The sequence below is a fragment of the Ovis aries genome, chromosome 7 (genome assembly GCF_016772045.2).
Source record: "Ovis aries strain OAR_USU_Benz2616 breed Rambouillet chromosome 7, ARS-UI_Ramb_v3.0, whole genome shotgun sequence".
Lineage (NCBI taxonomy): Eukaryota > Metazoa > Chordata > Mammalia > Artiodactyla > Bovidae > Ovis > Ovis aries.
The window spans coordinates 11,914,486-11,940,575 of NC_056060.1; the positions used below are offsets into that span (position 1 = coordinate 11,914,486).

At 39.8% G+C, this 26,090-nt stretch overlaps 1 protein-coding gene across 1 annotated transcript; it reads right to left on the reverse strand.

Annotated features, from left to right (window-relative positions):
- Positions 1–297: 297 nt before the first annotated feature.
- On the reverse strand, positions 298–24,422 carry MTFMT (mitochondrial methionyl-tRNA formyltransferase). The gene is made up of 9 exons (XM_004010868.6): positions 24,177–24,422; positions 22,018–22,227; positions 18,334–18,456; positions 16,589–16,691; positions 15,429–15,504; positions 8,890–8,981; positions 2,204–2,282; positions 1,256–1,332; positions 298–719 (listed from the first exon to the last, which is right to left on the reverse strand). Exons 1-9 carry the CDS (start codon positions 24,395–24,397, stop codon positions 531–533), a joined length of 1,170 nt encoding a protein of 389 aa, XP_004010917.3. The 5' UTR covers positions 24,398–24,422; the 3' UTR covers positions 298–530.
- Positions 24,423–26,090: the final 1,668 nt, after the last annotated feature.

The window sequence follows — 26,090 nt, forward strand, 5'->3', positions numbered from 1 at the left end:
CCTACTTTAAGGAAATCCAGGTGTAAAATGTGAATTTACAGAGATTATAACATATTATGAATGTTTATGACTTGGTAGGAACTAGATGGTAGATAAATGTAAAGATCTGACTTCACTCCCTGTTAAAAATCCAAAATGTAGATTGAATACTGCTGAAATGCTAACACAGTCAGAGGGGACATAGGATTTTAAAAATTTAACAGATGCACTTTTTTAAAAGAAACTCTCTTCAGTATATACACATACCAGTTAGTCGTACTCACTGTCACGTAAAGATACAGTCTGATGAGTCTGATATTATAAATAAAAATTTAATTTAAAACTTCTCTTTTTATTCAAACAGAAAAAGCTATTTTTAACTGTTAGACGGAAAATGCAAAGTGAGGTAATACATCTTTTTTACAATAATCTTCCCTTTCAACAGTGTCAAATTCTTTGAAAGTCAAGATAATTCCTTGTAAATAAGGCTTCTAACAAATTACAAGTATATAGTAGGTTCTTGTCCATCTTCTTCCAAAGTACTTGGTACACTATTGCATAGCAACAATTTTTTTTTTCTGCTTCTTCTTCTTTGGTGGAAGTCTAAGAGTCTGAAATCTGCATTGGCTTGGTTGAGCTTGGGAATTTTTCTGGTACCAGGGGTGCAAATATCCATTGTAGAAGTCAGTAGCTGTTAGTGTTTTCTTGAGCATCACTGATCGAACACCAATCCAGTCATCCTAAAGGGCAAAAGACAAACAGTGAAAATGCAGTGCTGGCAAAACTGGTGGTAAATTTTAACTTATAAAACTTTTATCACACACACACAAAATAACAAAACAAATCTTTACTACATCCAGGCTGCAAATGGCACCAAGTAAGATAAATGATGAGCTTTCCTGGTGGCTCAGTGGTAAAGAATCCACCTGCCAATGCAGGAGATGCTGTTCCATCCCTGGGTTGGGAAGATCCCCTGGAGAAGGAAATGGCAACCGACTCTAGTATTCTTGCCTGGGAAATCCCATGGACAGAGGAGCCTGGCAGGCTCTAGTCCATGGGGTTGCAAAAGAGTTCAACACGACTTAGCAAGTAAACAAGAACAAAGTTATCGAATCATTTTTCATTGTCTGAGCAATAGTAACACCTTAGTAAAACTTCATCACAATCTGATGGACAGGCAGTTAGTTGAGTGATGACCCAACTAAAAATGACAAATGATATAAACTATAAACTCAACAAAAGAAGTGTAATTACATGAAACTAAAGGAAACTATACCTTGCAACAAACCAGCAGTATTTGTGACTGTTTGTGGTATATTACTGATCCTGGAATTACAGCTTGTCCTTTTGAATCTAAAGAAAGGGGAGGAGAAAAAGAAGGACATGAGAGAGAGAATAAATAATTACACAACTTCATAGTGCTTCTTAAAAATCAAAGGGAACATTCTGCAAGATAGTACTAATACTGGAGAGCACACATTTGCTGATGCCCTGACTGTAATCCAAAACTTACAAGAGAGTCATGGTGCTCTGTGTGCATCTTGAACCCAACAGGAACCTTTCCATACACATAAGCAGCTACTTACTCAGTGTCCCGGAGATCAACCTAAAATGCTGAACCTAGAGGTTTTGACCATTTGGGTGAAATAACTAGCTTGCAGTGGAGAGATATACAAGGAAACTTAGGATCTAAGCTGGGCCCTCTATCCATGACCAAACAAATCCCAGTTCCTAGATCCCTGGGTAACTCTGACACCCTGTGAACTATACCAGCTCCCTCTGTGGCTCACATCCCTTCAGTCTACCAGGAAGGTAGGACATGAACGGGCCTCTGAATGGACCAGATCATGAAATGCTCCACCCTGGCCTAAGATTCTCACTGAGCTGCCCAGAGATTTTCATTATGATATTCACCAGAAGGAAATTAACCTAATCATTCTGTATTCCCTGAAAACCTTAAGAGAAGAAATCACAGAGCTTAATATGTGATAATAACACTGATATCTACTTCTAAGTTTCTTACAATGGTTAAAAGAGGAAATACATGTGAATGGACACTGCAAAGAATAACATTATAAATGAATGTAAAGTATTACAATTAATGAGCTGAAACAAACTCAAAGAATCCTTATTTTTAGTAAACGTGACTCATGGTAAAACAGACACATTTTCAAATGGACTATACTGAAAACATTTTCCATGACAGCTATTCAAAAGTAAGTACCACTGAGGATTGAACTATCAACTTCTACCAAATCCAGAAGTTTAATGGTATTATCCATCCAGAGTGTCTGCAACGGAATCTGCAAATAAAATGAAAGAAGGATAAACACGTACACTCAATCCCCGACACTTTCAATTATTATTTTGTGTTAATCTGGCCTTTCTCTCCCAATTACAGTGGAACTGGGAACTTAGTCTCTAAACCTTATAAAACAGAACATAACATGACCCTCTGCATCAGCCCTAGGGATATATAAGATCTTAAAATTAAATACCATTTTTAATCAATGTATATCTTATTAATACTTCTAGTTAAAATTCATGCTCATTGTAAAAATGCAAGCATTACAACAATTAATGTTAAAAAATTAGAAAATGAATAATTTTCTTAAGTATCACTGATCGAACACCAATCCAGTCATCCTACATGGCACAAGACAAACAGTGAAAATGCAGTGCTAGCGAAACTGGTGGTAAATGTTTGCTTATAAAACTTTTATCACAGAAAAAAAAAAAACGTCACTAAATCCAGGCTGCAAACGGCACTAAGTAACATAAATGATGAGCAGTTCAGTCTCATCATTTTTTTCAAGGACTGACTGCAGTTCAGTCCTCTAGTTCATGGACAAAGAAAGTGAGGCCCGGAGGTTACCTCCCATCCCCAGAGGGAACCAGTTAGTACCCTGATGTGTATGTCCTTGTATTTTTTCTATAAATATAATTATCACAAAAATCTAAAACATAGTGTTTGACAAGGATTTTTTTTTTTCCTACTTAACCATAAACTGGACAAATTTTCATCAGTACACACTTATCTATTTCATTCTTTTATCTGCTGGACAATATTCCATTTTATAAAATGTACCATCATTTATGCAACCAATGCCTTTATGATAGACATTTCATAACATATTACAAAATTATAAAAAAAACTTTAAATGAGATAATAAGTAGCCTGGGATATATATCTTTGAGGACTTTTATATTTCTGGAGAATAGTCTGTTGTTGTTATGTAATATATTTATTAATTCATTTGGCTGCCCTGGGTCTTTAGTTGTAGCATATGAACTCTTAGTTGCGGCCTGTGGGAGTTAGCTGCCTGACCAGGGTTTGAGCCCAGGGCTCCTGCATTGGGAGCAGAGAGTCTTAGCCACTGGACCACCAGGGAAGTCCCAATAGCTGATTTTTTAAGTGGACCACTTGGGTTAAAGAGCATCAACATTTTATTGTTAAACAATCTTGATAAGAGAAAAAAATGACAGTCTATTGCTGTTTATTATTATTGAGGCTAAGGATAGTGCATATTTACTTACACTTGCACATTCTATTTCTTAGGCCTGTTTATGGCCTTTGCTCATTAAAAAAAAAAATACTGAGTTGTTCATCTCATTAATTCACGACAGGCTTTTATATTTTTAGGAAATTAGCTCTTTAGTTCTCAGATGTATTATGAATATTTTTCCAGTTTGTTAACTTTCAATATTGGGTAATTTTTTCCATGCATAAGTTTTTTATTTTATTAAGTACTATTTATTAGCCTTATCAAATACTACAAAATTATCCAACTACGCTTTTTCCCAGTTCTTTTCGGTTTCATTTTGATCCATTTAGATTTTATTCTGATTTTAAAAGATGAGACTTGAAGGCTCGCTTTCTTTTGGCTAACCAGCCATCCCAACACTATATATTGAATAATCCATCTTGCCTTTCCCCACAGTGAGATGCTACTTTTATTAGACTTTGATTTAAATAGGCTAAGAGAAATTAACATACACCAGGAAAATAAGTTCTTTCGAATTTGTGAAGTAAATAAACTAATTTTCAGACTGCAGTTCAGTCCTCTATTTCTTAGATGAGGAAAGTGAGGCCCAGAGCAATGCACCCGTTTCCCCACGTTTAGACACAGTTAAGGGCAGAGCCAAGGACCAGAATCTACATTTTCTCTTTCTCAGGTCAGGGCTCTTTTCACGGCCACCTCAACAGGACATTTAACTTTCAGAATAGGATAGGCTGTTTCAAAGATGTGAATGGTTAAATCAGAGAATTAAACACATTTGAAGAAAAATATTCACAACTTTATCTATGTAATATTTTGGTATGATATCCTCTTCTGTAATTTGCTGACTGATTCTTCTTTCACCAGCTTCCAGTAAGTCATGAAATGATTTTCATGTGTAACCTTTTCTCTTTCAAAGAACTCTATAAAGACTTCTGAAACATGTTTACTGACTGAAAATCGTTTACATTTACAGAGGGCTACAAATACGATATAGGTACAGAATTAGAATACACAGTACTTGTTCTTGGGGAGGTAAAGCTCATCTTCACCTTATCATCAGAGCACTGCAGAAAGGAGAGGGGCAGTAAGAATACAGTCATTTCTGTGTTCACTATCATTACTGTCAAAATCATACGTAGGCATGGATTTAAACTGACAGTTTATCTCCTTTGATCTTGACAGTTGTGGACCTGGTTATTAACCTCATTTTACAGGCAAAATGCAGAAGCTCAGAGAAGTTAAGAATCTTGCTCTTCAATAATACACAGCAGCTCTAGGAATCAAATTTCACTTTCTGGTTGCAAGATAAGCGTTCCTTCTGTTGTAGCACAAGCATTTCTCAGTGGAGAGGAAAGGTGAATTGCAGAAGATAAGGGTTATTATGTAGCGTTTAACTGTTTTAACTTTTGGGGGAGCTGTCAAACTGTTCTCTCAAGCAGCTGCCCCATTTTATATTTCCACCAACAATGAATGAGGGTTCCAAATTTCTCCACATCCTCATCAACCCTGATTATGTTTGTTTAAAAAAAAAAATTACAGCAATTCTAGTAAGTGTGAAGTGGTATCTCAGTGTAGTTTTGATTTGCATTTCCCTAATAAGTAATGACATTGACTATCTCTTCATATACTTAGTGACCAATTATGTATTTTCTTAGGATAAATGTCTATGTAGAGCCTTTGCTGATTTTCTAATCATGTTATTGGATTTTTGCTTATAATCTTAACCTTTTTGCTATGAGTTCTTTGTTCTTTATATATACTGGTTACTAGACTCTCATCAGATATATGATTTGCACATATTTTATTAAGTAAGTTGTCTTTTCATTTTCTTGTTAGTGTTCTTTTAAATTTTGAAATCCAATTTCTCTGGTTTTAGTTTGTTGCTTATTCTTCAGGCATTATATCTAAGAACCATTGCATACTTCAAGGTCATGAAGCTATATATCCTCTTCCAAGAGTTTTCATAGTTTGAGCTCTTACATTTAGGTTTCTGGTCCATACTGAGCTCATTTTTATATGTGGTGTGAGGCAGGGATCCAAATCCATTTCTTTTTATTCTGAATATCCAGTTGTTCAAGCACCATGTGGTAAAAAGACTATTCTTTCCCCATCAAATTGTCTTGGAATCCTTATCACAAATCATGTGACCATAAATGTGGGTTTATTTCTGGACTCTCAATTCTATCCCATTGAGCTTTATGTTTATCTTTTCCAGTATCACATTGCCTTGATTTTTGTAGCTTTGTAGTAAGTTGTAAAATCAGGAACTATTAGTCTTCCAATTTTGTTCTTTTTCAAGACTTTCTGTCTATTCTGGACCTCTTGGGATTCCATATGAGTTTTAGGATAAACGTCCATTTTTGCAAAGAAGTCAAGTAGGATTTCTATAGGAAATATGTTGAGTTTGTAGATCAATTTGGGCAACAGTGCCATCTTAACAATATTAAATCTTATCTGCAAACACAGAGGTCTTTCCATTTACTTAGGAATGCTTTGCTGTTTATTAGCTCTATTGTTTTGGAGGGGAGCTGCTGCTGCTGCTGCTAAGTCACTTCGGTCGTGTTTGACTCTGTGCAACCCCACAGACAGCAGCCCACCAGGCTCCCCTGTCCCTAGGATTCTCCAGGCAAGAACACTGGAGTGGGTTGCCATTTCCTTCTCCAGTGCATGAAAGTGAAAAGTGAAAGTGAAGTCACACTCAGGTGTCTGACTCTCAGCAACCCCATGGACTGCAGCCCACCAGGCTCCTCCGTCCATGGGATTTTCCAGGCAAGAATACTAGAGTGGGGTGCCACTGCCTTCTCTATTGGAGGGGGGAGTCTTTATAATGTTCTATATATAATGTTATAGACATAGTTTTACACTGTTCCTTTTTTTCTTGTCTAATTACTCTGGCTATAACCTCCAGTACAATATTGAATACAAGTGATGAGTTGTTGTAAGGCAGAAACCAATACAACATTGTAAAGCAATTATCCTCCAATTAAAAATAAAAAATTTTTAAAAAGCAGTGAGAGTGGAGATCTTTGTCTTGTTCCTGATCTTAGAGGGAACAATTTCAATCTTCTACCACTAAATATGATGTTAGCTTTGGATTTTTTTTTTTTTTTGGTAGATATCCTTTACCAGTTTGAGGAAGTTCCTGTCTATTCTTAATCTGTTGAATATTTTTATCATGAAAAGATAATGGATTTTTCAAAGGCCTTTTCTATATCTACTCAGACAGTTATGTGGTTTATGTCCTTTATTCTATTAATATGGTGTATTACATTGATTTTTCTATGCTGAACCAACCTTGTATTCCTAGGCTACATCGCATGTAACCACAGTGTATAATCCTTTTCTACATGTTGTTTGACTCAGTTTGTTAATTCTACTAAGGATTTTTGCCTCTATGTTAATAAGGGCTATTGATCTATAGTTCTCTTTTTTTGTAAATCTTTATCTGATTTAGCTTCCTTGAGTTTTGTATTAGCTGCTCCCTCTGCCTGGAATGCTCTTTTCCTAATCTGGGCATGACTTTTTCCTTACTGTCTTTCAGACCTCAGCTTAAATGTCAGTTCAGAGTGGCCTCCCCCAAACAGATATCCAATCTAAAATAGCCACCAGTGAATCTATCACATTATCTTCCATTAATTTTCACTGAAAAGCTTATCACACTATCTGAGATTATCCTTATTTATTTGCTTTTGCTTTCCCACATCACCTCTAACACCCAGAACAATGCCTAGCACATAACAGAATTTCAATAAATTATTTTTTTAGTGAATGAATAATAGTAGGTATCAGATACTGTACTAGATGCTTTATATACAATATGTCGTTCTAATTTTCAAATGAATTAACTAAATCTCAGAAGTTAAATAACTTTCTCAAGTCTACTAAGCTAGGAAGTAGCAGAGAGAAGCTGGAATCCAGCTCTGTCTGGTTCTAAAGTCAATGCTCCTTTCCCTAATACCATTCAGTTACAGCAGGAAAAGCACAGGGTTTGAAGTCAGGCAGATCTGGTTCAAAACCTGACTCTCACTAACAATGTGACTGTCAACAACATTCAATAGCCATTCATTGAGCATCTACTTTAAGCTTCAATTTGTCAACTTAAAATGGGATAATACCCATAACATAAGGTTGTAATCCTCACTGAAGATCTGGGCATGTTACAGATATTCAAAGGCAGTTCTCCATTTTAACCAACAAAGGTAGTCCATTAAAAACCCCAAACTTGGGACTTCCCTGGTGGTCCAGTGGTTGAGAATCTGCTTGCCAATGCAGGGGACACAGGCTCAATCCCTGGTCCAGGAAGATCCCACATGCTGCAGGGCAACTAGGCCCATGCGCCGTAACTATGGAGCCCACTCTCCAGAGCCTAGGACCTGGAACTACTGAGCCTGAGTGAGGCAACTCCTGAAGCCCACGTACCCTGGAGCCTGTGCCACACAACAAGAGAAGCCACCGCAATGAGAAGCCGCAACGAGAGAGGAGACCCTGTTCACCTCAAGCAAGAAAGCCCATGCACAGCAACAAAGACTCACGGAAGCCAAAAAGTAAACTAAAAAATAAAAAAGTTAAAAAAGATTCTATATAACAAATATTTTAAAAATGAATGTCAGATATACAAAAGAATTAAAATAGGGACTCAAACAGATATTTGTACATCCACATTCATACCTGCATTATTCTCATTAGCTAAAAGGTGGAAACAACTCAAATGGCCATCAAGAGATGAGTGGACAAACAAAATGTGCTACATATATATACAATGGAATGTTATTCAGCCCTAAAAAAGAATGACATTTTGATACATGGTACCACATGAATGAAACTTGAAAATGTTATCCTAAGTGAGATAAGCCAGGCACAAAAGGACAAGTATTGTATGATTCCACTTATATGAGGTGCCTATGATAGGCATATTCACAAACAGAAAGTAGAACAGTGATTACCAGGGATGGTGGGATGGGTAGAATGGGGAGTTGTTATTTAATGGTTATAGAGTTTCAGTTTGAGATGAAGAAAAAGTTCATTTAGAAATTAATTTCAGGGACCTCCCTGGGAGTCCAGTGATTAAGAATCTGCCTGCCACTGCAGGGGACACAGGTTCCATCCCCAGTCCAGGAAGATCCCACACACTGAGGAGCAGCTGAGCCTGCAAGCCACAACTACCAAGCTCACATGCCTCAACTACTGAAGCCCGTGCGCCTAGAGCCCGCGCTCTACAAGAGAAGCCACCGCGACGAGAAGCCCGTGCAGTCAAAACTAAAATAATTACTAAATGAAAAAAATGCATTTCAGGATCCTTAGGTTTTGTTTATGAGATTCCTAAATAAAAATACTTCAAAAGTAAATTACAACACACACACATATATACACACAGTTAGGTAAAACTGCAATGTGACTTCCAACTTACCATATTTCCAACAGCACGATAAAGTCTGAATATCTGCTCTGAAGTTTGTTCCTCCCATTTTATACAGCTGGTAGCAGCAGAAATCTTAGGGGCTGTGAGAGAAAACCAATGGCAAGAATGAATATCAGGTCAATGACCATAAATTGGTAATTACTGATACAGCATGACAGAGAGAATGATCTGAATAATAGAAAATTCATCATATTATTTTCTCAACTTCTGTATGTTTTAAATTTTCCATATATACACATACATACATAATAAATAAAAGTACTAGAAGAAAACATTCCCTGGGTTGGGAAGATTCCCTGGAGGAAGGCATGGCAACCCACTCCAGTATTTTTATCTGGAGAATCCCCATGGACAGATGAACCTAGCGGGCTACAGTCCATGGGGTGGCAAAGAGTTGGACACAACTGAGTGACTATAAGCACAGAAGAAAGCATGGGTAAATTTCTTTATAACCTAGGAACAGAAAAAGTTCTTTTATGATTCAAAGTCCAGAAGCAATTAAAGAATGATAAATGTGACTACATAAAAACCTTTTATAAGACAAAAAGAAATGCCATAAATAAAGCCAGGAGACAAATGACAAGCAAGGTATTTGCAATTTATATCACAGTATTTTATATCTATTTATATGTATTGCATGAGAGATATATCTATATAATAAATATAAGTATTTACATATAAGTACTATATATGTATTACTTATATTTAAATTATATTTAGGAGTACTTGGTATCTATTATATAGATTTATTTCTATCTATTACACAAAGTACTCCTAAAAACTGAGACAAAAGAAACCAAAAATTGGATTAAAAAATGGCAAAAGATATAACAGACTCTTCTCAGATTTAAAAAAAATGCAAATAGTCCCTAAACATGAAAAGTTCCTCAACCTTACTCAAGGAGTAATGTGAATTAAAACTACTCCAAGACACAATTTCTTATCTCTTAGACTAGGAGGTAACATATGCGTAAAGTTATCCAGAGTAGCATTATTGGAAATAGCAAAAGATTAGAAATAGTCCAAATGTCCACCAATAAGAGGGTCTATTGATTAAACTATGATTTTTCCATACAAATGAGAACTATACTGCCATAAAAAAGAACACGAAAACTTTTTATTGATAGATGATCACCTGCGTACACTGTAAAATGAAAAAAAGAAAGATGCAGAAGAGTGTATATTTTAAGCTATCCTTTGTGGAATAAAAAAGAAAAAAATCAGTTTTAAAGTATGTGTTTTTGCTTCTTTTTATAAAGGAAACACCTAAGAGGCTAAATCAGAAACTAACAATTCTAGAGGGAGAGAAACAGGATCCAAGCAGATAGGAATAGGATGAAGTGAGACTCCTCTGTGTAACCTTTCCAAATGCTTTTAACTCTGAAGCATGCAAATGTTTCAAATACTCAAAACTAAGCTTTAGTTGTAAAGAGGAAAAAGGCAATCCTGAAAATTAAAACCAAACTGAAACAAAGAAACTTAACTATATAATCTAATATCAAACAAGATAACAAAGCCACATGGAAAAAATAATTATCTCCAGTAAGCTTTGAGCAAAGTACTCTAACTACATACTCTAGAAGGATATATTTTAAGCACCAAAAAAAAAAAAAAAATGTAGCTCTTAACTCTTACTTAGTACTTAAATTTTTCACAGTAATAGTGGTATTGCAATTTTGAAATTATTTTATGCACAGCAAATAAAAAATGGTACAGAAATTGATTCTAAAACAGTTTTTTTGTGTGAGAAAATACAAGAAAAATTCTGTACTTTAAAATTTGAATTAGAAACAGTATCAACTCAAATATTTTTTAAAAAATATAACACCCAGCCTTTTCTGATACCTCATTTTGGAACACATCATGGTATCAGATGGTTTCCAAATACTACTCCCCAGCTAAAATGAACAAGGGAGAGATGGCTGATTCCAACGAGGGGCACAGAATTTATAAGGTGAGCCTGGGACATCTTGTGGAAAACAAGGAAGCACTCAAAAACTATTCTGGGGCTTGGGGGATATCAAAAGGGTACAGGAGCCAACTTTAAGAGGCCACCACTGGCCAAATTTGGAACAGCTTGAGCAGCACAAAGCATTAGGAATGCGATTAACTATAAAACACAATAAATAAAAATCCATAAGTCAAATAATACAAAAATTCACTTGCCATCATAACTGAAGGTGATTATGCTGCCAACTCTCTTTTTTAAAAATTGATAATTACAGAAAGAATTAAGAAATTATCCTGCCCTTCTAGGATGAATTAAAATTCACCCCCAATTAATGAGGAAAAGCTCTTCTTTACGGAATAATGCCAACCATTAAATATAAAAGGAACTGGAAAATAACCATTTTGATTTTCATTGAAATAATTCATTGAAGGAAGGAGCATCAATCCCTGCTAAAACTGTGAAAGGTTGTCGCTGTTTAGTTGCTCATTCACGTTCAACTTGTTGCAACCCCATGTACTGTAGCCTGCCAAGCTCTTCTGTCCATGGAATTTTCCAGGCAACAATACGGGAGTGGTTTACCATTTTCTCCTCCAGGGGATCTTCCTGACCCAGGGATCGAACCCATGTCTCGGTGTCTCCTGCATTATAGGCAGATTCTTTATTGCTGAGCCTCTAGGAAACCAGATATCTGCACGGTTATCAAAGTATTACCCCACAGATTACCTGTCATTTGCAAAGGGAGAAACATGGCTTTACAGTAGAAAGACCTGGTGGTCACTACCTCAACCAAGTGATCGAACTTAGCTTCTTCACTAGCTTTGGTGCAACCCAGGATTATGGCTTACTGACGTGACATGCTAAAACTGCAGCGAGAGGCAGACTTCCCCACGTGCATGTCGGTGCTCAGTCATGTTCAGCTCCAGAGACTTCCCCAAGAATATCCTTCAAGCAGTTTTAAATTCTGAGTCATGAAAATGTCTCACATATTCAAGAAATAAAATTAAATCATAAGTTAAAATAAAAAGCAACACAAGGTTAAAACAACCTGAAACCAGTATCACTGGAACACAGTATCATCTATGAAATTCTCTTTCCACAACTTTAAGCCTGAATCTAATGAAGTCTTGAGAACTTCTGATTTACAGGAACTTTAAGGGCTAGAAAAACTAAACACTGAACTAAATACTGAAGGAAAATAGACAATTGGGCTGCTCTCTTCAAAAAGTTAATGACATAGGAAAAAGCAGTGGAGGAAATTACTCTAGTGAAGCTAAAGAGACATACAACTCACCATATCTGGATCCTAGTCTGAAAAAATATACAGCCATAAAATATGTTTTTAGACAGGATAATTTAAATATGGACTGGCTATGTTTACTTTTCCTAGGAGATGCATGTTAACATATTGAGGGATGGAAAGTTATAATGCATACTTCCAAATGGTATGTGCTAAGTCACTTCAGTCATGTCCAACTCTTTGTGACCCTATGGACCACAGCCCACCAGGCTCCTCTGTCCATGGGGCTCTCCAGGCAAGAATACTCGAGTGGGTTGCCATGCCCTCCTCCAGGGGATCTTCCCAACCCAGGGATTGAACCCGTGTTTTTTTACTTCTCCTACTTTGGCAGGCAGGTGCTTTACCACTAGGGCCAACTGGGAAGACCACAAATGGAACAGCAGAAATTAAAATATGTATACCACATAAACACATATGCGTATATCTAAAGAAAATGGGATGAGAGACAGAGACGTTCCAAGGAGAACAAACATTAGTGATTGTTGACTCTGGGTTAAACAGGTATTCACTGTCTTTCAATTTACCTTTGCATTTGGTGCTTTTCATAAAAAGAATAGAAAAAATTGTTTTAATCTTTCATAAGGCAACCAGTAACGCTGAAGAAGCTGAAGTTGAACGGTTCTATGAAGACCTACAAGACCTTTTAGAACTAACACCCAAAAAAAGATGTCCTTTTCATAACAAGGGGCTGGAATGCAAAAGTAGGAAGTCAAGAAACATCTGGGGTAACAGGCAAATTTGGCCTTGGAATACAGAATGAAGCAGGGAAGAGGGTAATAGAGTTTTGCCGTGAGAACGCACTGGTCATAGCAAACACCCTCTTCCTACAACACAAGAGAAGACTCTACACATGGACATCACCAGATGGTCAACACCAAAATCAGATTGATTATATTCTTTGCAGCCAAAGATGGAGAAGCTCTATATGGTCAGCAAAAACAAGACCGGGAGCAGACTATGGCTCAGATCATGAACTCCTTATTGCCAAATTCAGACTGAAATTGAAGAAAGTAGGGAAAACCACTAGACCATTCAGGTGTGACCTAAATCAAATCCCTTATGATTATACAGTGGAAGTGAGAAATAGATTTAAGGGACTAGATCTGACAGACAGAGTGCCTGATGAACTATGGACGGAGGTTCGTGACATTGTACAGGAGACAGGGATCAAGACCATCCCCATGGAAAAGAAATGCAAAAAAGCAAAATGGCTGTCTGGGGAGGCCTTACAAATAGCTGTGAAAAGAAGAGACGCGAAAAGCAAAGGAGAAAAGGAAAGATATAAGTATCTGAATGCAGAGTTCCAAAAGAATAGCAAGAAGAGATAAGAAAGGCTTCCTCAGGGATCAATGCAAAGAAATAGAGGAAAACAACAGAATGGGAAAGACTAGAGATCTCTTCAAGAAAATGAGAGATACCAAGGGGACATTCATGCAAAGATGGGCTTGATAAAGGACAGAAATGATATGGACCTAACAGAAGCAGAAGAGATTAAGAAGAGGTGGCAAGAATACACAGAAGAACTGTACAAAAAAGATCTTCATGACCCAGATAATCACGATGGTGTGATCTAGAGCCAGACATCCTGGAATGTGAAGTCAAGTGGGCCTTAGGAAGCATCACTATGAACAAAGCTAGTGGTGATGGAATTCCAGTTGAGCTATTTCAAATCCTGAAAGATGATGCTGTGAAAGTGCTGCACTCAATATGTCAGCATATTTGGAAAACTGAGCAGTGGCCACAGGACTGGAAAAGGTCAGATTTCATTCCAATCCCAAAGAAAGGCAATGCCAAAGAATGCTCAAACTACTGCACAATTGCACTCATCTCACACGCTATTAAAGTAATGCTCAAAATTCTCCAAGCCAGGCTTCAGCAATACGTGAACAGTAAACTTCCAGATGTTCAAGCTGTTTTAGAAAAGGCAGAGGAACCAGAGATCAAATTGCCGACATCTGCTGGATCATGGAAAAAGCAAGAGAGTTCCAGAAAAACATCTATTTCTGCTTTATTGACTATGCCAAAGCCTTTGACTGTGTGGATCACAATAAACTGTGGAAAATTCTGAAAGAGATGGGAATACAGACCACCTGACCTGCCTCTTGAGAAATCTGTATGCAGGTCAGGAAGCAACAGTTAGAACTGGACGTGAAACAACAGACTGATTCCAAATAGGAAAAGGAGCAGTCAAGGCTGTATATTGTCACCCTGCTTATTTAACTTCTATGCAGAGTACATCATGAGAAACGCTGGACTGGAAGAAACACAAGCTGGAATCAAGATTGCTGGGAGAAATATCAATAACCTCAGATATGCAGATGATACCACCCTTATGGCAGAAAGTGAAGAGGAACTCAAAAGCCTCTTGATGAAAGTGAAAGAGGAGAGTGAAAAAGTTGGCTTAAAGCTCAACATTCAGGAAACTAAGATCATGGCATCTGGTCCCATCACTTCATGGAAATAGATGGGAAAACAGTGGAAACAGTGTCAGACTTTATTTTGGGGGGCTCCAAAATCACTGCAGATGGTGACTGCAGCCATGAAATTAAAAGACGCTTTCTCCTTGGAAGGAAAGTTATGACCAACCTAGATAGCATATTCAAAAGCAGAGACATTACTTTGCCGACTAAGGTCCGTCTAGTCAAGGCTATGGATTTTCCAGTGGTCACGTATGGATGTGAGAGTTGGACTGTGAAGAAAGCTGAGCACCGAAGAATTGATGCTTTTGAACTGTGGTGTTGGAGAAGGCTCTTGAGAGTCCCTTGGACTGCAAGGAGATCCAACCAGTCCATCCTAAAGGAGATCAGTCCTGGGTGTTCATTGGAAGGACTGATGCTAAAGCTGAAACTCCAGTACTTTCGCCACCTCATGTGAAGAGCTGACTCATCAGAAATGACTCTGATGCTGGGAGGGATTGGGGGCAAGAGGAGAAGGGGACGACAGAGGATTAGAGGGCTGGATGGCATCAGCGACTCAATGGACGTGAATTTGAGTGAACTCCGGGAGTTGGTGATGGACAGAGAGGCCTGGCGTGCTGCAATTCATGCAGTCACAGAGTCGGACACGACTGAGCGAATGAACTGAACTGAACTAAAGGCTACATGTGAAGAGAGAGAAAGATCCCTCACCAATCATTCTCTGGAAACAGACCTGCAAGTGGTCACTCGATCTTAGTCAAATTAAGGGAAATGCACAGTGAAGAAGTCAGAGGATTCAGATGCCCATCAAAACAAACAAAACCTCAGGAAAGGTCTAAGAGTCTGGGCCATCTGCACTTACCATGTGTCACCCCCTCGGCTGGCTGCTGCCTTCCATCATTCAAACTTTCAGGCAAATTTTTCAAAACTGAAATAAGCTTTAAAAAAAAAAAAGGAGGAGAGAAATATATTCAAGATGAAAAGAACAAAAACAGAAAAACATTACAAGTCAGTACCGTGAAACTGGGGTCAGGCAATAAAAGAGCTTAAGCCATGAAGAGCCATCGACTTGGTGGAGTCTAGGGGAGCTGTCGCTTCTCTGCAGACTACAGATCACAGATTTCCTTTCTGAGAATGCTGAGCCCTGACTGGCCGTTAGAACAGCCCCAGCTCAGCCAGCCACAATCTCACTCTGTATGAAGGAAAGCTGTGGAGACTTAAAGAGAGTGTACTCTGGAGTCACACAGTTCTGGATTCAAATCCCAGTTCCACTGCCTACTAGCCGTGTCTCTGTGGAAAAGCTATTTTACTTGTCTGTGACCTTCAAGGTCATCTTCTATAAAAGAGTTGAAAAAGGTTTGTTGGAAAGGTTAAAAAAAAAAAAAAAAGGATATAAGAGCCTCTATAATAGTATACTATAACAGTATCTAATACAGTCCTTGGGCACACAAGCCAGTGCTCCATAAACGACAGATACTATCATAGCAGCATTTCCGAGGTGAGTGCCTACAATGGAAAGCACCGTCTATAAACCTGGGGAGAACGTTTTCCTCTACAGAAAGTTTAGTTCAGATGAAAATCACTAATTGGGTCATTAAGCAGTTACTCAGACAGACTGAATGAAAAAGTCAGAGTTCATCTACAGCAAGGGGGTCAGCAGAATTCCAAAGTACATGGATGCAGACGACTGGAACGTAGGTACAAAAGTGGGAGGAAAGCTGTGACTTACTTAGGAAATGCTCCTGGTCCGGTTTGACAGGGATGAATGGTATGTCCCTGAGATTAAGAGTGAAATTGGAAGAATAGTCTAAAAGCCTCCCCCTGGAATGCGGTAGATCATACAAAATCACATATTTCATTCAAAAGCCTTGAGTAAGTACCTCCTCTGTGTAAATTCTCAAAGACTTCCAAGCTGATTTTTAGGAAGCCAGGGATAGAAATCATTTAAAATTATATATCATAAAATGTTCTTTTCATCATAAACACTCTGGAAACAAGCAGGGGGATATTGGAATAGTGTACCATGTTGGCACCCAGTCTTGACAGCACTGCTTCCAATTCCTTTGAGGTGCTCTTGGGTGGCACAGGAACCGTTTCCTGTTTGAGGATTGGACCTACATCAAACCTACCAAGAAAATCAAAAGCAAATAGTAACATGATCACTGACTGTTTCTTATGATCAATATGTCTGTCTACATGAATGTTTACATACCACAAGGATAGTTTTTGTTTATTTTTTAGGCCACATGTATGACTTGTGGGATCTTAGTTCCCTGACCAGGGATTGAACCTGGGCCCCCTGTGGTGGACGCGCAAAACCCTAACCACTGGACTCCCAGGGAACTCCCCAATAAGGGCAGTTTAACCATGGCCATGAATACGACTGCTAGCCGTCGGCAAGGGAGAAATGTCAGTTTCAAAGAAGGATGAGCAACATTAGCATGTTTCTAATATCACCTGAGTTTATTAACTAGAGAGTTTAAGCCTATTAACTTTTCACCATTTTCTGCGTTTTCATCTGCTTTACTCTTAAGTACCATTTTCTGGTCATATAGGCCATGTACAGAGTCAATATTTGAGCTTAACAAAATTAAATTTCAATTCAGTCATTTTACTAAACTATTAAAATTCATAAAATTTAAAAAAGAAAGAAAGAAGGAAGAGCAAATCTGGCCTATATTTAGATTTTAAGTTTATTTTTTCCCAAAGGAAACAAGTATAAAGTTGCACATCAGGGATTTACTTAAAACCACAAATAATTCTACCATTAGTAATAAACAGTATGAGAAAGTGTCTATTTATATAATGAAAGCACAAAGCAAAGAATTTATTTTCCAAGTAAGTACAATTAAGGAATTTATAATCATTCCTTTCAATATTTCCTTTCTCAAAGGATAAGAGTTTTGCCTGAATTATAATCAATAATAGTGGGTGCAAATGTATTTGCATTGCCACAAGTCTTGAATTTTATATCAAGCTCTGCAAATATTGGCTATCAACTTCTATTACAAATATATTCTGTTTTAAATATGCAACTCTGTGGTCTGTTAACTCTATTTTTTACCTATAAGCTTTAGTAAAATGCTTATTATGAAAAGTTCCAAACATTCCAAAAACAGAGTGAACAGTCTAAGGAATCCCCATATACACATCACTCAGATTTGAGAACTACCAAAGTTTTACCACTCTTGTTTCATCTGACCCTCTCCTCTTTTTTTTTTTTTCCTGAAGTTAAAGCAAATCCCAGATATTGACTTATTCTGGTGAACTTTTCTTTTCTCTGGAGACATTAGGTGATAACAGGCAGAGTATTATGATACTCTCCTGATACAATTTAAAATAACTGTTTTTTAGATTGTAGGTATGATTTGAGAAATTAAATATTAAAGACAATTATATAGCACATTGGTATACAATGTACTACTTCAGGTTCCAAAAAAATTCTGACCATAGAAACCAAGGTCAGCAGAAAACCAAGATTATGACAACTAATATGCAAAAATCCACCTCTCACTTATAAATGTCATTTATAGAAATCCAGCTGTTAATAACACTATTTCATTAACAAGTATAAAGAGACATTGTGTAAATTCTAAAACACATATGTTTTATGTTACAAACCAGGAAGAAACAGAAGAAAAAAAGCACCCTGGAGTTAGAGAAATTAGTGATTAGCACCCACTTATCCACCTCCCCTTTCCCTCAGGCAGACTGACATCAAGATTCAAAAATCACAAAAAGTCTCAGGACAAGAAAATATGCTCTACCTTTTAGGTTTAATTTGCATAATCGTTACTCCAGCAATTGTGTCTCCATGCAGGATGGTGTGGATTATAGGGGCTGGACCACGCCACCTCGGAAGGCAACTGGGATGGACGTTCAAGATGCCGCTGAGTTAGAAAAGACGGAAATTAGTATGAAAGTGGGCTTTTTCACCATTTAGTTTACTGCTGCATATATGTGAGCTGAATCACTTCAGTGTGTCGGACTCCGTGAGACCCCATGGACTGTAGCCCATCAGGCTCCTCTGTCCACGGGATTCTCCACATAAGAATACTGGAGTGGGTTGCCGTGCCCTCCTCCAGGGGATCTTCCTGACCCAGGGATCAAACCTGCAGCTTCTGCATTGCAGGTGAATTCTTTACCGCTGGGCCACCGGGGAAGCCCCTTAGTTTACTGCTACCTAAACTAATATGCTATTTTTCATCATTAAACATTGCCAGAAATTTTGAAAAACGGTTAAATCTAGTCTCAAACCAACTAAAGGAGGAGCCAGAGCTAAGTACACTCTCTTGCCATTAGAGACCCATGAAACTCAAATAACAGAGCAAGAACTAGTCATTGTTCCAAAGATGTTCCACAACAGCTTGTGATAGCTGGGAGTTCTCAAATAAACACATATAATGTGTTTTTTTACTATATGAGAGGAACCACGCAAACCCAATCATGCATCTCATGGACAATGCAAAATTATATTTTTAGTCAAATTACATAATTACCCTCAATTTACTAAATTTTTATATAGAGTTCCTAAAACAAGCTTGTTAGATCCCCACTGAATGATTTATTCACCACTGGTGTGTATCCCAGTATGTTTTTCACCCATAAATAAGCAATTATAATAATTTATTAATCTGCCATTAGTTTAATGATATTTCCATCAGCATGAGTATGCACTTGACAGTATGTGTGTGTGTATATATATAAAGTGAAAGTGAACATCACTCAGCTGCGTTGGACTCTCTGTGACCACATGGAACAGTCCATGGAATTCTCCAAGCCAGAATACTAGAGAGGATAGCCATTCCGTTCTCCAGGGGATCTTCCCAACCCAGGGATCGAACCCAGGTCTCCCGCATTGCAGGCGGACTCTTTACCAACTGAGCCACCAGGAAAGCCCCTATATATATAAGCCTCCTATATTCTAAATTCCACTGTTCAGCCCAGTCTCATTCATCCATCAAACATCTACTAGGTACAGCTCATGTCCTGGCACTAAGTACTGGGGATATAAGCAATAATGAATCCAACAGGAAGAAAAAAAAAACAAAGGACTGGATTTTTACTATGAGCGAGATGGAAAACCACCAGAGAACTTTGAGCAGAGTGACATGACTGACTTACACTTTAAAAGGATCGTGTGGTGTTGGGGGGTAAAAGACTGAGAGGGCCAAAGACAGAAGCGAAGACCACTTAGGAGGTTATGCAGCACGAGAGCCAAGAGTGGAGGCCACAGAAGTGATGAGGCAGATTTCAAAGGCAGAGCTGGCAGAACTTCCTGATGAACTGGATATGTGGTGTGAGACAAGGAATTAACAACAGTGCCAAGGTTTGGGGTCTTGAAGGCTGGAGTTGCCATGTGCTGAAAGGAAGATTTGAGGAAGGATCAGGCTTTGGGGTGAAAGGTTCAGGATATCTTAAATGTAAGGTGGCTCTCAGACATCCAGCAGAGCTGCAGAGGAAGCAGTGTGTGCCAGGGGCCTTGAGTTCAGACAGAGATCTGAACTGGAGGGACAAACTTGGGAACTGTCAGCATATATGCCAGAACTTAAATGAGGGTGGGTGGCAGCCCATAGATAGTGATAAAGGGCATCATATATTTTAACAATTCATGCCAGTAATGTTAATCTTCCCATGTGACTTGAAATGTCAGTATGAGAACTGACATGTAAGACAATTTAGATTACTATGGCATGTTTTTCATTTTCAGCTGTGCATTTGACTTGCTTTTTTTGCCATTTGGCTTTGTGCAAATATTGAAATCTCAATGACTGCATACTTCATAATTGAGATGGACACAACTGAGCAACTGAACTGAACTGGCCATGGAATGGACTGGTTCCAAATAGGGAAAGAAGTATGACAAGGCTGTATATTGTCACCCTGCTTATTTAGCTTATATGCAGAGTACATCATGAGAAATGCCAGGCTGGATGAAGCACAAGCTGGAATTAAGATTGCTGGGAGAAATATCAATAACCTGATATGCAGATGACTTTATGGCAGAAAGTGAAGAAGAACTAAAGAGCTTCTTGATGAAAGTGAAAGAGGAGAGTGAAAAGTTGGCTTAAAACTCAAAATTCATAAAACAAAGATCATGACATCCAGTCCCATCACTTCATGGCAAATAGGTGGGGAAACAACGGAAAATCACTGCAGATGGTGAGTGCAGCCATGAAATTCAAAGACACCTCCTCCTTGGAAGAAAAGCTATGACCAACCTAAACAGCATATTAAAAAGCAGACACATTACTTTGCCAACAAAGGTCTGTCTAGTCAAAGCTATGGCTTTTCAGCAGTCACGTATGTATGTGAGAGTTGGACCATAATGAAAGCTGAGCACTGAAGAATTGATGCTTCTTTGAACTGTGGTGTTGGAGAAGACTCTTGACAGTCCTTTGGACTGAAAGGAGATACAACCAGTCCATCCTAAAGGAAATCAGTCCTGAATATTCATTGGAAGGACTGATGCTAAAACTGAAACTCCAATACTTTGGCCATCTAATGGAAAGAACTGACTCATTGGAAAAGACCCTGATGCTGGGAAAGACTGAAGGTGGGAGAAGGGGACAACAGAGGATGAGATGGTTGGATGGCATCACCAAATCAATGGACATGAGTCTGAGCAAACTCTGAGAGATAGTGAAGGACAGAGAAACCTAGTGTGCTGCAGTCCATGGGGTCGCAAAGAGCTGGACACAACTGAGCGACTGAACTGAACTGATCAAATTACTGTGCAATGCATCTTAAAAATATGGGAACATTCAGGAGTGTTTGGAGCCAGTACTTACTGACTCATGAAACCAATCATAGCATCTCCTCCAGTGTTGGCTGAATAATGGATCTCCAAGGATGTTTATGTCCTAATCCCCAGAACCTGTGAATATGTTACTTTACGCATTTTGTAGATACAGTTAAGGTAAAAGACCCCGAGATAGAGAGATTATCCTGGATTATCCAGTGGGTCCAATCTAATCACATGAATTCTTAAAAGCAGGGGACCTTCCCTTGCTGAAGGTCAGAAAGTGATAATGGAATGGAGAGATATGAAGTAAAAAAGACTTGATCCTCCATCACTGGCTTTGAAGATAGAGGAAGGGCGCCATGGGCCAAAGAAAGTTGGTGGCCTTTAGAAGCTGGAAAGGGCAAAGGAGTGGATCTCCCCTAGAGATTCCAGAAAAGAATGAAGCCCTGCTAACACTCTGATTTTAACCTTGTGAGCCATAGGTAGACTTCCAACCTACAGAACTATAAGGCAATAAACTTGTGTCATTTTTAGCCGCAAAACAAACAAAACAATTCAGGCCACTAATGAAATCTTTTACTTTATAAGAAAATACTGAACCAAGCAGAATTAGAGTTCAAGTCACACTGTACTGCACTTTAGATACCAGGTCCAATATATAAAGACCAAGGTCTGTGCACTGTATTTCCTTACAAATAAAACTTACTAGGGAAATTTAAGAATAAGAGCCTCACTCAAAAGTCGGCCAAATGATGCTACCACGCCAACATCATATTCTCCAGATCCCACATCTGGCCACTCATACACTGGAAGCTGAGACTGGATCGCATATTGCTTCACTGGCAGTCCTTTTGGTGATGGGGAGGGCACTGTGACCACCTCCAACTTCTCAATTAACTCTTCCTCTTTGTTTTCCCTAAGGTGGAAAGATTAGAAGAAAATATGACAGGGTTAAGATAATGACAGAATGTTAAACTACTTCATACATTTTGAAGGCATTTTTCTGATTAATTCACAAAGCAGTTACGGGTAAATGTTAAAACTAGTGCAACTGAAAGACTAAAGTTTGGTTTATTTATTTAATTTTAATTGTTTAAATTCAAAGAGCCGCAAGTGGCTACTGGCTACTGTTCGGACTGTTACGGTTCTAGAAATTTCCTGCGCACACTGAAACACATACAGTAGACATTTTATACAACTGGAATATTATATATACTGTCCTGCATCTTTTTTTTTTCTCTAACACTGTATGATATTATGTGAGTCTTTAAAAAAAAACGGTTAAACATACATTTGCTTATGTATGCATCAAACATTTCTAGAATAAGAAATTGAAGAGAATTGGGAACTGAGAGAACGAGAAGGAAGGAACTGACTTTTCATTGTCTATCTTCTAAATTTTTTGAATTTTCTTTTTTTACTATAACCACGTTGTTCAAACAATATTTTATAAATATATATGTATGTGTATATATATATTTCTACATACATACACACACACCCCATGGGCGTCATTCTATGACACTGTATGTAACACTATCTCAATTTTCCACCTGCTGCATAGTATTCCAGTGCCAGGGGCTGTTCATTTACTTGGCAGGTATTGCATCAAACGTTGAGGAGTTATGAGAAAAGGAGCAGACAGGAGGGCCCAAAACAGAAAGTGCAGGAGTACTGGGGCTGCCAAGCGAAGCATCAGGACACGCAGTGAGAGATGCAAGAGACCACACAGGGAAAGCAGCATGCAGAGAGTGCGTTACAGTGTCCAAAGGGAGCACGTGTGAAGGGAGTGTGTCAGGGTGTGTAACAGAGCGGAGTGTGCGGGCCGGGAATACAAGGGCATTTGTGAAGGACTCAACATGAGGGTCTGCTGGGAAGTACTTGCAGGGAAGACGTGATGGAGGGAGATGAGAGAACTGAGTCTGGGTGCACGGGGGAAACCAGGAATGGGGAAACAAAAACTGCAGACTAGGGGAAAGGAGGCAGAGCAGTGTGTGTGGGGACAGCCACCACATACCACGGACCTTCCCGACAGGCTAGACCTCAAATAATTCTCCCCCCTAGGAAGCACAATTTGTTGAATTTTAGAAATACTAAATGTAGGGAATTTCCTGGTGGTCCAGTGGTTCGGACTCCACACTTCCACTTATGGGAGCCCAGGCTTGATTCCTGGCCAGGGAACTAGAATTCCCCCGCGGAATAAATATTAAATGTATACCTAAGAGTTCTGGTTTATAAGTTTACTCATTGGAAAAGCTGTTCGCTTTTGGACTGTGTCTTCGTTTCAGTCCCAGAAAACTGGATCCGGTTGTACACAGGGAGGAGATAGGTAGTCAAAGTTTAAGGCAAGCGTGTGCAGAGAGATGCCCGTGTCTAGCAAGGAGCCCAAAGGATTAGAGGGTCCAAATCATGCTGAGTAGGAGGCAGTAGGAGCGACTGGAAAGGGGAGGTCTTTGAAGTCGGACCCCATCTTAGTCCCAACCTGCTCAGCTGACGACCTTGGGCAATCTCTTAACCTCTCTGGGTCATGGTTTCCATGCAAAGGGGGCAGGGAGGTGGTGGGACAAGACAGAGGTGATGCAGGAAAAGCAGGCAGCAAGGTCTCAACACCATGGGGTGCCATAGAGCCCAGAGCGCGTTAAGAGTCGGGGGCGTGTAGACCGGCCGGGCGGGACCAGGCGGGCACCCAAGGACTGCCGAGGGGGGCGGCGCACCTTCCGGGCGCCCGAGACGCCGGGATCTGGGCCCACGCTCCTCCCGCTCATCTGCTTTTCCCGGCGAGAAGCCCAAATCCTCGAGGGCGGCAGCGGAGTTTCCACGCTTGCGCCCTCAACACCCGGGCCTCCCAATCCCCGGCCCCGGTACCTGGCGGCGTGCAGCGCCCGCAGCGTTTCGCGGGCGAACTGGTCAGTGCCGAAAAAGAGCACCCTCCAAGGCGGCTTCTCGCGGACTTGAGCGCCCTGGCCGTCCTCCCAGCCAGGGGACGCGCTCAGCCTGGCCAGCGCCCGCCAGCATGGGTTCGGCCTTCGGCCCGCGCCGCCCCCGACTGGCAGGTGCCCGCAGCAGCACCGCACCAGCGCCCTCATCTCTTCCGCGGGCGGCCTACCCTGCGCAGGCGCGGAGCGGTGCGGGCGCCGGCGCCAGGCCGGAGGGGCGGGGCCGGAGGGGCGGGGCCGGAGGGGCGGGGCCGGAGGGGCGGGGCCGGAGGGGCGGGGCCGGAGGGGCGGGGCCGGAGGGGCGGGGCCGGGGGGAACTCATCCGGCGAGGCCTTTCCCCGGCTGGGGCGTGGCTTGCCTGATTGGAGGCGTGCCCCATCTGTGTTGGAGCTGGAAAAAGAATTTGCAAGTTCAAAAGTGCTCGTGACTTTTGTTGGATTTGTTTGCACGATTTAGCCAATCTCCCCAAACAACTCTTTTTAGGAACAAATCATATATGTTTTCAGATGACGAAATCTCTATTCATTTATTTCTGTACCATTTTCTCAGCCATTATAACTAATATTTACTAGATCCCGTTTATTTAGTTAATCTTCATATCACCCATACCGGGTAGATATTACAGACATTTTACTGAAGAGGATCTGAGACTCCGTGAAGTTAGGGGAGTTACCTGTGTAAGGTCCTCACAGCTAGCCCTACTTGGCTCCAAAGTCTGTAATCCTAAACTTCACAGCAATCCCAAGTACTAGGAAAGTCAGTGTCCCCAATTCTTGCTTGTAGTCACTCTAGTGACTCAAAGGCCCACTTTTTCCCATACCTTGTGGGTACCTTTGCGCACAGAGGGATAACACAGAAGAGATTCTCAGGGACTATGGGCACGGGAGGCTGTTCTCAGAAGAATCTAACAGCTTTTAGTGCTTAGATTCTGTATTTCTGAGGTCCTTGAGTGGCCTATGCAACTTGACTGTAGAGTGGAGACCAGATTCCTTCCTAGACTTACTGTCACCACCTTTCCCCATTACACAACCTCAGGCTGCCTGTATGGATTTAGTGTTTTCTCTATGTACCCTTTTTAAAAGTATTTTTTTAATATCTTGGCCTAATTTATTTATTTTTATTTTTCACTTTTTGGTCGTGTAACATTTTATTTCCCTGACTAAGGATTGAACCAGTGTCCCCTGGAGTAGAAGGGTGGAATCTTAACTACTGGACCACCAGGAAAGTACCTCTATGTATCCTTTTAATGCTCTGTGGGGACCTCTGCTTCTCACAGTTTGGAATTACTGAGGGAAGTTGTCTGATGTATGCATAGACATTGACAAATTCACCTGTGTGTTGAATAGAAAAGAGATAGGCAAAGAGGCAGGGAGGGACTGTATTTCCAGTGATTCTGCTCATCTGATTGTATATGAGAAGGGGATGGAGATACGATCTCAACCATCTATTTCTTCCGTCAAGTTATCTTCTAACATCCTCTCATGTAAGTGGAATATGATTTTTTTTTTTTTCTTTTTGGCCACACTGCAGGGCTTGCAGGATCTAAGTTCCCCAACCAGGAATTGAATCTGCATTCTGGGCAGTGAAAGCACAGAGTCTTAGCCACTGGACCCACAGGGAATTTCCTCTAATATTATTTAATGGTCTCCTTGCCTGGAGAATCCCATGGACGGAGGAGCTTGGTGGGCTACAGTCCACGGGTTGCAGAGTCGGACACGACTGGGCGACTTCACTTTCACTTTCCCATACAATAGGACCTATAAATACAAGTCAAATAGTCATTTGGGTTTTCACCTCAGAGGCTGCTGTCTAAAGTGTGACTCCTCATATTTGTGTTTATGTA